We start from the raw sequence: 16,005 nt of genomic DNA, 5'->3' as shown, positions 1-16,005 counted from the left end.
AAATCTCAGATGTTTACAAATGAATTCCTCGGGAAGTTACAAATTCATCGAAAAGAAAAATAAAATCTGTGCTTACCGCTAATTTTATACATGAACGTTTTATAATTTTTTTTAAATCGTTTTACATAAAATATTTTAATGGTGAGGTACTGTTTTATTAATCTTTACTATAAATAACTTACATCTATGGGTATCGATCTGAAAAAATTATAATACTTACGAATTTGTCGAAATTAATTAAAATGTGAGTCTGGTACAAGCCCCGTTATGGGGGTTTAATAATAATAATAATTGGATGACTTGTATAGCGCCGTGTTTGTGCAAAATCACCTCAAGGGCGCTGTACAAACTTATAATACATTTCTACAGTGATCTATGTTATTACTTAACTATTTATGGAGAAAATATACAGTACAATACTTACCTCGTAGGTCACTTGAGATTAACACTTAATTAACGTTTGCTTGAGTAGGTACATACCTACATTGTAGGTACTTACATTGAAATAGATTATTTATTAAGGTGTATTATTTATTTTAAGCTAAATAGCTTAACAGTAGAATAAATTGTATAAATAGATATATTGTATGTGGTTAAAAACCGAACTTTTCTGAAATTAAATCACTTGTTCTCGCTTTCAAATATTAAATAGTGATAGTAAAATTGATACTTACATAATTAATTAGATCCCATTATACGTGTATTTTGATTAGGTATACAGAAATCATGATAGGCTATTTTCTTTTTTTTTATTCTAGAAAAAAAAAGAAAAAAATTACGATAGTGAATTTATTTTTATGTTCACGAATATATTTTCCATAGCGATTGATATACCATTTTAGATTTGCGTCCAAAAGGATATGTTCGTTATTATTCGTGAATTTGGTGGCGTTAACATTACGCCGGGCGACGTTGGCGACAGCCGTATTACTAGACATTGGCGGTTTCTTTGTTATAATCATGTTGTAGCCAGTTGGAACCGATTCGGAATGTCGGGTTTTAGATCATCTTTGAAATCAATAATTATGATTGAAAATACATATATTTACTAAGATAAACTTAATCAAAATTTAAATCTTCCACATATTTTTAACAGTCAGTATTCACAGTTTGTGAAAATACATAATTATTCATAATTTTTAAATTATGCATTTAATAAACTGGTTTTATTATTTTCCTTTAAAAATAAGACAGGTACTCAAAATTTCCATGAATAATGTGATTATTCAGAAAAGGTCACGCCCTATTTTTTTATTAAATAACAAGGTCAAAGTTCAACCGCAATAAGCCAAGCAGCTTATTGTATTATAAAATGGTTCCTATATTTACTTAATAGAAGGGTGCAATCCGGTTTACTTTTGAAATAAATAAAAAATACGTAGGTACCCACAGGTCTTGGTAATTGTTGCCAGTATTGCCACCCTAGGGGTGCAACTAAAAATGTTTATTTTTTAATTTTAGAGGTAGGTTCTATCTAGCCAAATACGTATAAAAAAGGTATCCGGATTACTCAACACAATGATAATTCAACACAACTCTAAAAAGCGACATAAAGTCACGTACATTTATGAAACAAAAATTAAGTTAAATAGGTTAGTTTTTCATCGCTTTTAATGACTTTATATCACTTTTTAAAGGTGTGTTGAATAATCATAGTGTTAAGTTATCATGGACTGTAAGCTTTCTTATCTTAGTCTTTTCACCAGTAACCTTCCTTCGAGTAACTTGTACAATTAGTGCGACAATAAACAGTAATTAGTGTGCATACACTCAGTTATCAGTCTACCGATAATTATAATACTGTTGTATTTTTTCTTTAGAGATCATCCACTAAATTTCTAAATTAGAAGTAAAACACTTTACTTTCCTTTACTTCATTTTACTTAACTTTGCTTTACTTTACTTTACTTTGCTTTACTTTAATTTAATTTACTTAAATTTACTTAACTTTACTTTACTTTACTTTACTCTACTTTACTTTAATTTACTTTACTTTACTTTACTTTACTTTACTTTACTTTACTTTACTTTACTTTACTTTACTTTACTTTACTTTACTTTACTTTACTTTACTTTACTTTACTTTACTTTACTTTACTTTACTTTACTTTACTTCACTTAAGAACTAAAAAAATGTAATAGTTTATAACACATTTGCGTTATTTATGTACGGTATAAGAACCCTTAAATACAGAAAAATACATATTTTACAAAAAAATGATGTACAATACAAACACAGTGTAGACATACCAATTTGACATCAAAATTTTACAAATAATACTTACAATCTGGTATAGGAAACAAAATGTTAGCTGATAACTATTTAAAAAAAAATGTGAAATGCTTTTTTGTAAGTTATTTCGGTACTATTAATGATGTCTGCTATTTTTGCATATTAATTAGCTAAGCTGTGTATGAACGGTATAAGGGAGTTTATAAACGAATTGGTATTGACATTATTGCTGTAGAAAACGATACTCTTAGTTCGTGAGACATTATTTGAAACATGAAATGAAATTAACTGCATTGAGATTGTTCTATCAATAAGGGAATTTTGATTTGACAATTAAAATGTATGTTTTCAATAAGAAAATTAAGTCTATATATGTATTCATATATAAACTTGTCTTATAAATGTATGCTGTGTTTTTCCGATATTATCTGAGCGAACCTTATAATGCGGTAACCAAATAGGTGAATTATACTATATTTCATAGTGGTAAAGATACAATAAATATTTTGTTTTGCATTATTTCAAGAAATTTAAAAATAAATTATTTTGATAACAAAAAAATAATTGTTTCGCAATTTTCGTAAAATCACATTCGCCGGGGTCATTAAAAATGTATTTTCTTTTAATAAAACGAAGCAAGGGTGACAAATTCTCAAAGAGAAACGTAATAACCCTATTCTGTTGAGAATTTCTCCAAGGAAGGGGACCACGCGCCGCGGTGACATTTAAATATTTTGGGGTTAGGTTGGCAATCTAAAAATAATAAGGGAAGATTGGGAAAGCTTTTAAAAAAGTGCAAAAGCTAAATGTGTTAAGTTTTTTTGCTGTGGGAGCCTTGAGAACTAAACCGTTTTGTCAGGGGCTTTGAAAATCTGATCTCTTTCGTTTGTAAAGAAAAATGGCTATTAGATTTTTTACTGGAAATTTACAATATTATGCTCAAAATTTTTTTTTTTTTTACTACGTGTAGAAAAATGTATAGCTAGTGTATTAAGAATTTTCTACAAATTATGTGTTACTAATTCCGGTTAAGAACATGTTCGCAGGACTGATGAATTAACATGATATTGCCAAATAACAAAAGTTAGAACGCAAACTTTCAGAATTTTGTGATAAACTTTTAGTAAATTACGAATATATTTTCATGATGTCGTGTTCATGAAAATCTGAATATATTTTATTTAAATAGTATTTTTCATTATATAGTCATGATTATATTAATAAGGCATATCAATCAAAATAAACATTATTATATTGATGTATAATTAATAATGGCTTGTTAATTTATCGAAGGGGCAAAAATCGATTTCTATCCGTGTACCTGAAAAGCTTACCAAGGAATTTTCAATGAAAACACAAAGAGGTAAATCTTCCCTTTATGATTTCTATAAATACGTTATTTTTTAAAATACATATGGTGTCCGGAAAATAAAAGTACAAGCGGAAAACTAGGGAGTGGTCATCCCAAAGAGAATCTAAAAAATATTTTATTTGAGCAATTTGTTTTTTTTTTGTCATAAATTTCAGGGTTACCACCACAGACATAGGAATTAATAGACGAGAAGATAATGACGAGGGGTAAAATCAACTGTTGAAGAACGAAGGGCGTAAGGCTGACTGTGATTCGTCAATAAATCAATCTGACAGTAAATAGGCATCTCGCATTATAATATCACCATTTACTTCTTAAAAGTAAAATCTGCTATTGAATGAATAGACATTTTTACATGGGAGCGCAAATTACTCGCCACGTTATGAACAAATTTGCGAAGTCCAAATTCGGCAAAAAAATTCGGTTGTATTTTCAGAGTCGAATATTTCGTTTAAGTATTTAGTTAAGACACTTTTATAAATGTTCATAATTTACTTCCCAGCAACCAACCAGCTTTGTGTTTCGCGTCCAGACGTTTCTCGATGTGATAGTATAATATGTTTCTAAAACTGATCTATATTATACGATGTGAATATGCTTAAAATAAAGTAAAATAATGCTTATATATGGAATGTAATACGACAATTGGGTTTATTCTCTTTTTCACATCTATTTTTACAAGTTTTCATAGTACAAGTCAACATTTTGCCGTGTTATTTCGTAAAATGAACCGATGATGCCTCGACCATAGTTCGCACAAGAATGATGACGTCACGTTTTCAAATTTCACTTGGGGCCATACGCCAGCACAGCCGGTTCCAATGGAACCGGTATGGGGAGTGGGGATAATACGCTTTTAATCACTTAGGGCAGGTCTACTAATATTCATATGTCTATGGTTACCACACAATTTTCAAAACGACGGTTAAACGCTCCGACGAACTTTAAAATACAATAAAGAACTAATTGTACCCACGTAGCGACCGTTTTTTTTTTAATTTGACCCGAAAAATTACAATTTCGAATTAGTCTAAAACAAAAACTCAAATAAAAAAAAGTTGTACTTAAAAATTGACTCAAAATTTAATGTAGATTCGCCGGTTTCACTCTTGTATCAAATGTTTTGCGACCCCATGTAAAGGTAAGTTTTTATTTCGCTATAAACCATAGAGATAATAGTAGATATATTTTCTACCTATATGATATCAAAGTAATAATTATGATAAAATTAGAGTACCTACAATATCGGCAAGCCGTGATCTTTCATTCTATTTAGCGAATTTCTAGAACAAAGAATGTAAATACTCTCAGTATCACAATCCAAAAGCTTCTTAAAATTGGTTAGGCTCTGGTTTATTACCAATAAACCATTTTTACTTCCGATTCCCTTGCCATCTTATTGCAGCATCACAATAATAATCTCGACTCACTGATATAAAATATTGTTAATTTATTAATAATCTGTTCAAATTATTCGCATTCCTGTTAAAAACGAGACTGCAGGCCTTTAACGAATCAATTGACAGGTTTCCTAACAATCTGTCAGTAAACCACGTAAATGTTATTACAACACGTGTTGATAAAAATTGTTATATTGTGGCATTTCATCCTTATATTAATTAGGAAAAGCACTACTTCGTAAACACGTTTTCCGATACATTCAAAATAGAATCATATTTTATCAGGAAATGGATTGCAATTACGTTTTTAACAGTTTTTATCGTATGCATTTTTTCCGTGTACGGGCTATCGGTAAATGGGACGTTTGTGACTCGTGCTGCTAACATAACAAAAATAAAGATATTAAAAAAATTAACTAAAATAGAACCTACGCGAATATCAAAATTAACGAAAAATTTTGTACCTACCCGCATAGGGATTTGAACATAAACATTAAATTAAAATGAATCGTAGATAATTTCATGAAATTTATTATGATTCAGTCACGTCCACAATTCTAGGTATTCAAAGCAACTACAATAATAACACATTTCTCAAGTTGCGTTATTAAAAGGAATCAATGATATATAACATTTTTTAAATTGATAGATGGTGTCAATAAAATTGACCCCTTTCTGCTTATTGTGTGGCTGCAAAGTGGGAGAGCCGTTTGTTTAAATTGGAGATATGTGCTTTTTCTGATTCATTCGGCTTGAATCATTTATTACGAGATGTATCGTCGAATCATTGCAATAGGACAGAACTGGCATGGATTCGTTGCATTTAAAATCATAAACCCGTTACGTCATTATTATTCATTATCAAACGGAGAATTTGAACAATTCATCAAATTTCAAAGATAATTTTCAAGTTCTATGTGAAGGTTCTATTAAAGTTTTTTTACTATATAAATATTGGCCAGGGGCTTCAAAAAACTAAAATAATAACATAACTTGAATAGAATCTTCACAGAACTTGAAAATAATATTTAAATTTGATGAATTGTTCAAATTCTATGAAACAAGCCGTCCTTAGTGTCAAGGCGAACATAGGTAGTATCCATACAAATCGCTACGACAGCGGAGTCTAAAGCACAAAGGTGGTTTTTATTTGTTTTGTGAATAATTTTATAAGAGAGTCAAAAAGCTAATCAAGGAAAACTGTGACAAACAATCTCAATTATAAAATATTAATTATTAAATGTTAAAATATTTAGCATTTTATATTTATATTAAATTTACTCAAGCGAACGGGTCTCACCGGGACAACGTCTTTAACCACTCGAACATTAGAACCTAATTATTATACGTCATTTTTTCGATCTCATATTTCAGATTCAGAATTACCAATATTATATTTCTATTAATTTTACCCACATATTTGGCAGCTATATTTTTGAATGATTACAAAGTTCTAAAGAATTGGTTTGTAACCTGGATAGTGTCTCGGACAAACTTATCCGATTTTTATTGATGTGGGTATATTATAAATAGGTATTATTAAATAAGATTCTGAGTTGAAACCATTATATTTCTTTATTTTTCTTTGTCTTGTTCTGTTTCATGTTTTGTTTAGATTTATAAGTGGTATCTTCTCCTCAATGATATGTTACATTGATGGGTATAACTTTTTTAAAAAATTAAAGAAAAGTCGTCCCAGTTAAAATTTTAATTTTAACGGTTCAGCTTAAAAAAATGTGTTATAGGTGAATGTTGAATAAATCAAAAAGAAAAAATGGCGTAGATTATGTAGTCATTTTTTTGAAAAATTAGTAATTTAATTTATGTTATAACAATGTATTGTTCATTTTGCTTTCCGATAGCATGGGAGCCATTTATTAAGCTCCCAGTCGCTTTCTGGCTTGATGTATACACCAATTGACGTATTTAATTGGTTTATACTCGATGGAATCAAATGTCATTTAATTGATGCATTCTTATAAAATGTAGCCATAAATAACAGAAGGGGTGCTCTTGCAATCATACACGATTAACCAGTGAACAGTTATTTTGTAAAGTCAAAGAGAATTTATTTTTATTTTATTATATATTTTACTATTGAATATCAGTTTAAATCATTTGTTATTTCGAATTGTAGAGCAAAAAGGACAAATAAAATGCCTACATGAATTCCGGAGGTGTAAACGTTTACTATAATTGAAGCTGCAATATTGGCTGACATTTATACAATTTTAAATGTTGTTGTACTAAAGTGATTGTACTGTTCTCACGGCTGCATCCCAATTCAATTATTTGTATTTTATAGCAATGAACTATATAGTTTTGTTGCAATTTATAACAGGTGTTAATTTATTAATTGATGTATTTAATTACTAGAACTCTTCCTCTTTCCCTTCCCCACTTACCTTCAGCCTCACAACATCCCCCAATTAGGGATGCCATAGTCTCACTGGCTCCAGACGGGAGCAGTTGGGACTCTTGTGAGGTATTCACTATAAAAAAAAAAAAGAACTCCGTTTAATTTTTTTTAATGTAATGTAAATCAAATTTAATAATGTTATTATTAAGTTCTGCAAATATTTTAGTTTTTTATTATTGTCCGGCATTCAAGGCCATTTTCAAACTGTGGTTAGGCCAGGTTGAGTCAAGTCTTAGTTTAAAAAAATGCAAGGAGAGTTGTTTTGATGACTCCACAGAGCTATAATTAAAGGCGCTACTGCGTACTAAAATCTCGTCGAAACTTGTAACACTATTAGAACGCGATAACCGGTGCACGTAGACTTGTAGAATATGTAGTTTTAGTTAGAGCGTTGGGAGATTTGGAGGTCAGTTGGATGTCAAAAATCGGAACCTATTTTTTGCTTTATGTCTCATCTAAACATAATACGTCAATGGATGACTCGGATTTAGACGACTTTATATGACCTTATACTTAAGTCATTTGATTCTACTTTTGGCGTAGATACGTATTTTGAAATATTTGAAATGAGATCCCTGAGGCGTATGTGTGGTAAAACCATGTATGATCGTGTGAGGAATGTGGAGATCTGCAAAGAGTGCAAGGCTGATGTAAGCGTAATGAGTAAGATCAAGAAAGGGACGCTTAGATGGTTTGGTCATGTAGAGCGAATGAGCGAAGTAAGGAGTGTAAGGAGAATAGGTCTCTTCAAGTCCCACGTTCACTCCTTTCTCTCCTCACAAAAGCCATCCACATAGCATCCTCAAAGATGACATAGGCCCTGAGGATAATTAATTTCTGTGGAGTATATATAAAAAACTACTAAAATTTATAAAAACTGTTTTTTTTTATATATTCAATAATATTGTTACTGGGTTTATAAAAACGGTTATTTTTAAACAAGTTCTGTTTTGCCACTTGTCAATAATCGTTTCCTGATTGGTTTCCTGTATTAGATTGGTAGAAAAAAAGAAAAATTAAATGTTTGGAATTTACCTAGTTTTTCAGATCTAGTGACTATACGCAACATAAGCCTTTTCTATTCGTAATCAAGTAAACATGGTCTTTATCAGCCTCAAACTCGATCTGAGGTTATCTTTCGCTATTGAACGAGGTGAAATAGGTGTGCAAAATGAGTACAAAAAAACTCGATAAATTATACTGTCAAAAACATTCTTCCTAATAGAATAAGGGCTTACTTACAGATGCTTTTAATATCAGGACAACATAACTGCATTTTGTGTTTTCTGCCACACAGTAGAATCATGAAAAAATAGTAACACTTATCTGATTATTATGAGCAAAGATGATAATGCCTCGCACGCGTTCATATCCCGAGCAAGTTCAAAAGTTCATTCACGCTGTTCCATACATCCATTAGACCGGAGGATTTTGTGTATCCATTCCCGTTAATCACTCTAATGAATTGACCCGAAGGCTCGTGACCCCTTTATTAAAAAGACAATTCCATGCTTTGGCCGCGGAGGAATCCCATGGGGGCACATTTGAAAATCTCGCGTCACCCACTCGATCAATTATTCGATTAATTGATCGCTTGGCTCAAATCGCTCCGTGGATGACCTCCACAGTTCGAGGGAATCTGAATGAACTCACGATCTCGAGTTATCGAAAAATCGAAATACTAACCTATTTATTAATCATTTTACCGTAGTTCCATCTTGAACATAACTTGGTTCGAATTTTTTAACACAATAAACATCTAAATGAGGGAAAAAACAAAATACAATGCACGATGTAAAAATAGTAGATTATGAATAGTACAATAAATAAGTCAAAGTAGATTGAGGCAGTTTTTTTGTTTATAATTAGTGATTGATGCGTTAAATAATATGTCAATGATAACCTTGCAATGATTACCAAAATTCTGTAAACGGCGAACGGGGTATACAATTGTAATTCCGTGTTGGAGTTGTCGCAATAATACGTTGGATATTGTCACGATGTTGGATTGAAAGAAATCAAGTACACGAGTTCAGGGCTGTCTCAGCTAATATTATGTAGACAATAGATTGTAGTTGATGTCCACAAATGAAAAGTTATCTTATCGATTGTATTTTTGATAAAAGCCTTCTAGCAACATTTTTGGGAACGTCTTGAAATCGCAACATTAAAAAAACTAAATTTATGCAAAAAAAAATTTTTTAGGTTATTTTGAGAAAACCATCATTACTCCATCCTTAAATTTCTCATAATTTAAAATAGAATTTCAATACTTCACGTCGAAATGTTAAAAAATCAATAACCATTTTTAGTTCGTTTATAAACTACAAGATTTTTAATTCGTTTTACAATTTTGTAAATATTCATTTTATGTTGTCTTCTGTAAAGTTAACATTTTGTGGCTTGATGGTGTTATCAAGCCATAATCTATCACAATCCTCAAATTTCTCATAATTATAAATAGAATTGCAATATTTCATATCAAAATGTCGAAAAACAAAGAACCATTTTCAGTTCATTTATAAACTTCCAGATTTTAATTAGTTCAACAAACTTGTAAAAATTCGTGTTTGTTGTCTCCTGTAAAGCTTTCATTTTGTAGCTAGATGGTTTTATAAAACCACGATCTACCACATTTTCAATGCGATCATTTAAAAAAAACTTGAATTGATCGCTGTATTTATAGGCTGCAGAGACAATGAATGCCCTTTTTTTTTTAGAAGTTAGTACGGTGCAAAGTTTGCCCAGGGTCCTGAGAATTCTCTTCAAGCCACTGAATCAGCCAATCAATTGCGGTGTTAGATTGTGCAAGGGCTCACCTACTTAGAATTTAATTATGTTCACGATTCTGAGAGGAGAGTGGGCAGGTACACATATATATCCACTACAGTGCACAGTGCCCATCTTCCGCTAGATCCTAGAGTCGTGAAGAATCACTCAGCGGCGGTGTGGAAAACGACAATGCAACAAACTGTGTAGCGGTGGTTCAGTGACATCCTCACGATATATTGCAGGATGAATAATTAGGCTACCTCCAGATACAGGCAGATCTCGCCTTAATTTAGTACCCATTGACTTCACTAGTAGCGTACAGTTACGTTTAGATGTTAGAACGCTGAGAAACAACCTGAATAAGAGAGTTGCTCAGTTAAACCTATATTTAAAGTTTAATTGCACAAAACAACTTTGATAAGGTATTTAAAGTTTATTTAAATCTGATTAAATTAAAAATAGTCATTCCGATTGTGTGTCTTTAACTCCGATTAAATAACTTCAGATCTCGGATATGCTTTGAATTTATGTGTCTTTTCAAAATTTTAATTGTTTGAGCACATTCAGATAACAGATACAGTAGATAGTGTAAATATAATATCCCCCGATATTTCACGGGTCTGCGCTAGAATCAACTAAAAGTTAAGACGTATTGCTAGCAGAATATAAGTTTGTTCTACAGACCATTTTTCAAAAACCGCAACTGCTCCCCACCGTTTGGAGGCAGTGAGACTATAGCATGCCCAATTGGGATATGTTGTTAGGCTGGAGGTAGTGGGGAAGGGAAGAAGATGGAAAAAGGTGAGGAATTACCTGCCAAGAAAATTTCAAGCAATGTTTCAATTCCAAATGGTGATCTTACAACGGAGCGATAGTAAGAGTATCTTATACTCTGAAACGTGCCGCAAATATATAATTTTAAAATAGTAAATTGTGAAATAAAATAACTTATTCAAATAAGATTTACTTGCGCACGCCGGGATTTGAATCCGGGACCTCCAGCTTGCTAGTCGAGAGCCTTATCCTTGACCACAGAGGCGATTCCCCTTACGTTGGTCCTGCCGCTCAGAGCACAATTTAATCTATTTTTCTGTTATTTAGGTTGTTTATGAGTAGAGACACCCATTCATGGCATTAACGATATTTTTGCGAATTAAAGCGATAAATGGTGTTTTTAACGATAGTAAAAAAAGATATTTTAGTCGCTGTAATCTTGTATTGACAGATCGCAGAACGAACAACCATTCACCGTAACTGTTGCTCCAGCCTCATTTTAGAAAAAGTAAGGTCAAATGACTCCGCCGGACCATAAACCGCACCAAACAGTCACACGTTGAGGATAGAAAGGCTTTTCAACAATTGACGTTTGTTGACGAAGCCACCGAGGTGGAAATGGGCCTCATCACTCAAAATGATTTTTTGATGGAATTCTAATAATTAAAAATGGTGATTTTTAATAATTTCAATGCGTTGTTGAAGCGTGTATTGTTCCATTTTTATTAATGGCGTAGTTTTTACTTGTCAAATATTAAAAAATGACAGCTTCAAAAGTAACATCTACCGAAATAACGGGCTATTCAAAATAACACCTCTTATTGGAAAACCCTGTACAATACACATGTTTCAAGTGATTTTTCCAATTTCATTGTTTTTCCCCTCTTATGCCGACTCTCATTCCTTGACGTTATCCTTTTTAGCTATAAACACTATTAAAACGCAAAATTAAAGCTTTAAAATCTATTTTTTCAATAAATAATTTTACATTTCTTAAAAATTAAAGCTATGAATGGGTGTCTCTATTTATGAGAAAGTGAGAAATAATTTAACGGTTTGCCTGTAATGTACTTACCGTTAAACCAATAGTCAATCTGCATCAGGTCATATTTTATTGTATTCCATGATTAAACATATTCTTCGCGCGTGTCCATCAAACCCAAGCATTTCTTAAATCTCTTGTACTTCACACAAAACACCAGTCTTGTTGCGCATGGTCCACGTTCCAAATCTGACAATGCTCAAGAGTTATAATTGCTGTATCATGCATTCATCCATGCTCTCGTGGACACGAAGAGACGAGCCCGAAAGTAATAATACAATATCGTGTGTCTATCAATTCCTGGAACTCGTAAACGGCCAGCGTTTGATCATAGTTATATCCTCATTCTTATAGAAGTCAACGGCAATTCGTTTCGATATGGTGTTGAAATGGATAATGGCCTGCAATGATGCTCATTGAACACTTATTCAATGTTTTTATACTCGTTGAGTACCATTGTTAATTTTGCGAGGTTTTGTGTAGGTACAGGATACAGGTACACTGTAAAAAGTATGCATCTTGGATTTTGGTTGTGAACGGAAAGAATGGAGCAACCCTTTTGTAACAACCACATCGTGTGATTAAACATAAATGCAAACATTATCTTATCAGAGTTGAGCGGCATCTCTGAGAATTGAAAAATCATTTCTAATGTGGGGTCCTTAAACTTATCAAATAAGACAAATAGCACAGCATTCAACTGATGATTTAGTCAATAACTCTCAGATCATCAGAAAAGATTTGTAATTATCTTGATCATTGGCCGAACAAGAGAGACTTTAGATGCGGCAACAGTTGCGTGCATCAAAATTCATTACGGTATATGGAGGTGCGCACTCGAGTGACGCGACACTAGGGAGACTTGTATTGTTAAGTGTATGGATTTTGGAATAGTTTCCTACTGTCGCCGCAACTAATGTTTCTCCTGGGCGGGCTGCCTCAAAGACAAATTTTCAAACAAATTAAATATAAAAAAAATATATACATAAATTATACATGGTATATCAACACGTACCCGAAATATTTAACCAAATGAACCAGTGATTCCTGAGCTTATTTGGAATAAAAAATGTACCTTTGTCTTTTTGCTGTCCGATGACATTTTTTCAATTAAATACAAACAAACAAAAAAATTCCGTCACACGATGCCACTGGGTCGATGTTGATAAAAAATTATTATAAGCATTTTTTTATGATAACCTAATGTTTATTAAACTCATTGCTCATAATAATTTGTTATCCTTTGTGCTATGCATAAAAACTCGTCTTATAAACATTAGTTTATCATTAAAAAATAATAATATTTGACAAGTCAAAATATTTCACCAACAAATGTAGATATAATATATCTCGATGCCATCTAGTTGGAAATTCAGCACTAACAAAGCTTTTCCTACAAAAACAAATTTGGCGGTTTACAGGTGAAAAAATATAATAAGCAGTAATTGTCGATTGAAGTACTAGTACATATTGAATTATTTGGCGGGTTGGGAATAAGCCGACGTACGAGTAGCTCAGTGGTCCAAAACACCTGAATGGACATCAGAAGGTGCGGGTTCAATTCCCGTCGGCGGCATTTATTTTTTCTCCATAGATATTTTCAATTTGTATGGATAATTCAGGAAAGTAATTAATGCTTATTTTAATTTGTTAGATTGTTTTCAGTTGTTTTATTTTGTTGTATTGTATATTCTACTAACTTCTAAGTAAAGCATTGGACACAGAAATACATTTTACTCACACTTCATCATAATGGTCATTACCCAACATGGTGAAGATTTTTGCTGATCATTTGTAGTGAATATAACATATTTCTTCTTTAATATAGGCAAGGTAATGACGCGATAAAAGAAAATTTTCGTAACGTCTTTTTCCCCTAGTATTTATTAGGAGTTTCCTTATCTGAATGGCAACACTTTCGATTAACGAGCGGAAATGTTTTTTTTATTTTATTTTGTTTACATCATTTACCAGGAGAATCGTAAATTGAGCCAAAAGAATATTAGTATAAACCGCTATAACAAGGCATTCAGAAGAAACATTATATGATGTGACAATAAGATATTATATTAATGTTCTATGGAAGATTGACAAAGAAATGCTTAAGGTACTCATAAAGAGAAATTCACTTCTAAGTGCAAAAAAGTCTTAGAATTTGAGAATCTGCTCCGAAGGCAATTAAACCCTCTCTGTTTTATAAAGTTTTAATCAACTTATGCAGAACAAGAAAGTCAAAATGAAAACAATCTCGGAGTTCAGACTCGAGAGATGTTTGGTCTTGTTTTTGGTCGGACAAATTAATTCCTCCTGCCAAGTTAAAGGTGAATAAATGATGACAAAGTTACCCCACTTAGAGTAGCCACAAATTTGTTTTGAGGGTTTCGTAAAATAAGGGTTTTGCTTTTATGAAAAAGTGAAACTTTACAATTATTAGTTTTTGGAAGCTTTGGATTGTTCATGCAAACTCGTATTGCTCGTTTTATTGCAAGGAAGTAGTGCTTGATGTCTGTAGTGTTACAAATAACTAATGATTTCTCTTTCTTTTGTCCATAGATGCATGTGGCTTGTCAGACGTCGCGCACATAGAGAGTCTCCAGGAAAAGTCACAATGCGCCCTGGAGGAATACTGTAGAACCCAATACCCCAACCAGCCCACCAGATTCGGGAAACTGCTCCTCAGATTACCCTCACTTCGGACGGTCAGCTCGCAGGTCATAGAGCAACTGTTCTTTGTGAGATTGGTGGGTAAGACTCCCATCGAGACGTTGATTAGAGACATGCTGTTATCAGGTAGCTCCTTCTCATGGCCTTACATGAACTCGATGTGACACACAGTCTGGAGGCAATTAGCTTCCGCCTGATCTTCAACCGCCGCCTTCCACGCTGGCTTCCCGACCTACCTCAACCCCCAAGAAAGATTTTTGGTCAACTTCCAGAACCATCTAGCACCGACGCAGTTCCACCAACAGCAAGAGCACCAGTTTTCTTTCTCATACCATGCCCAGCAGAGCCAATTTGCAGCGGCAAACCTCGAGAAAGCAAGAAACGACAAACAGACAAGCAACGTTTCAGACATGTTCTCTGAGAACAATGGTATCATAAGTGACGTGACGGTGGACAGTACGACGAACTGTTTCGACTACGTCAGAAGTTTAAAGACTTCTACAGCTGGGAGCAATGAGGTTTCTGATTGCAAAGTCAAAATGGCAGCGGCATGCGAACATCACAGTGCGATGTTCGAAAACAACAATTCTTCTTCATATCACATGGCGATGGCGGGGGAGGTGGGGGAGTCAGGCGAAGTGGGGGTGGCGGGCGGCTCCAAGATCAGCTTCGACGGACTCGCATCAAACTGCAGCTCCTCGAGTTGCAACGAGGTCAGTGCATCGGCCTGTCTGTCGTCGAGCGCGGAAAAAACTCTACAGAAGACTTCTCTCATGATCGAGAGCCTTCTCGATCACAACAACGAGAGTGATTCTTGCCAAATTTCTACTATCAAATAATGCAGTCAAAAAGGTATTGAGATTGATAGAAAATTAAATTTTAAAAAATATATCAAAGACATTTCGATAGTGATTTATACTTAAAAATGAGGCTGTTTCATTAAAAAAACTACTTTCAATAATAACACATTTAAAATAATCAAATTTTAAGACTGTTGTACAAAATAGGAATTAATGCGAGTATAATTTCTATCAGCATTTTAACATATAGACAGCAATTTATATTTTTCTTTCCGTTTCAACTTTTTAATTTTAATGATAATAATTGTAAAAATGACAAATAGAGATTTTGGTTGGTTGTAGGAAAATATTGTTTACGTGCTACGTATTTTAAAAATAAATATTTATATCTACTATTATAAAGAAATTATGTACAATAAATTCGAATGTGTTCGTTGTTTTGTTATTTTCATCTAAGATGTTAATGGTTAACCTACTTAGCAATATTAAATTTAGCGTTTTTCGGAAAATTTTATACTGTGTAAAGCAA

The 16,005-nt window shown here is 32.7% G+C and overlaps 1 protein-coding gene across 2 annotated transcripts in view; it reads left to right on the top strand.

Annotated features, from left to right (window-relative positions):
* svp (COUP transcription factor 2) overlaps nt 1-14,860 on the top strand; it is a 194,941-nt gene extending 180,081 nt beyond the window's left edge. For both annotated transcript variants that reach the window (XM_089642847.1, XM_089642846.1), the window contains one exon: nt 14,566-14,860. In XM_089642847.1, the coding sequence (XP_089498973.1) occupies nt 14,566-14,840 (275 nt within the window). In that variant the 3' untranslated portion in view covers nt 14,841-14,860. The remainder of the gene's footprint in view (nt 1-14,565) is intronic.
* The last annotated feature ends 1,145 nt before the right edge of the window (nt 14,861-16,005 follow it).

This window comes from Hesperophylax consimilis, chromosome 2 (assembly GCF_061612785.1).
Source record: "Hesperophylax consimilis isolate HC1 chromosome 2, BYU_Hcon_1.0, whole genome shotgun sequence".
NCBI classification, from domain to species: Eukaryota; Metazoa; Arthropoda; class Insecta; order Trichoptera; family Limnephilidae; genus Hesperophylax; species Hesperophylax consimilis.
The sequence above is the reverse complement of the archived record's forward strand: the minus strand, read 5'-3'. Positions and strand labels throughout refer to the sequence as shown.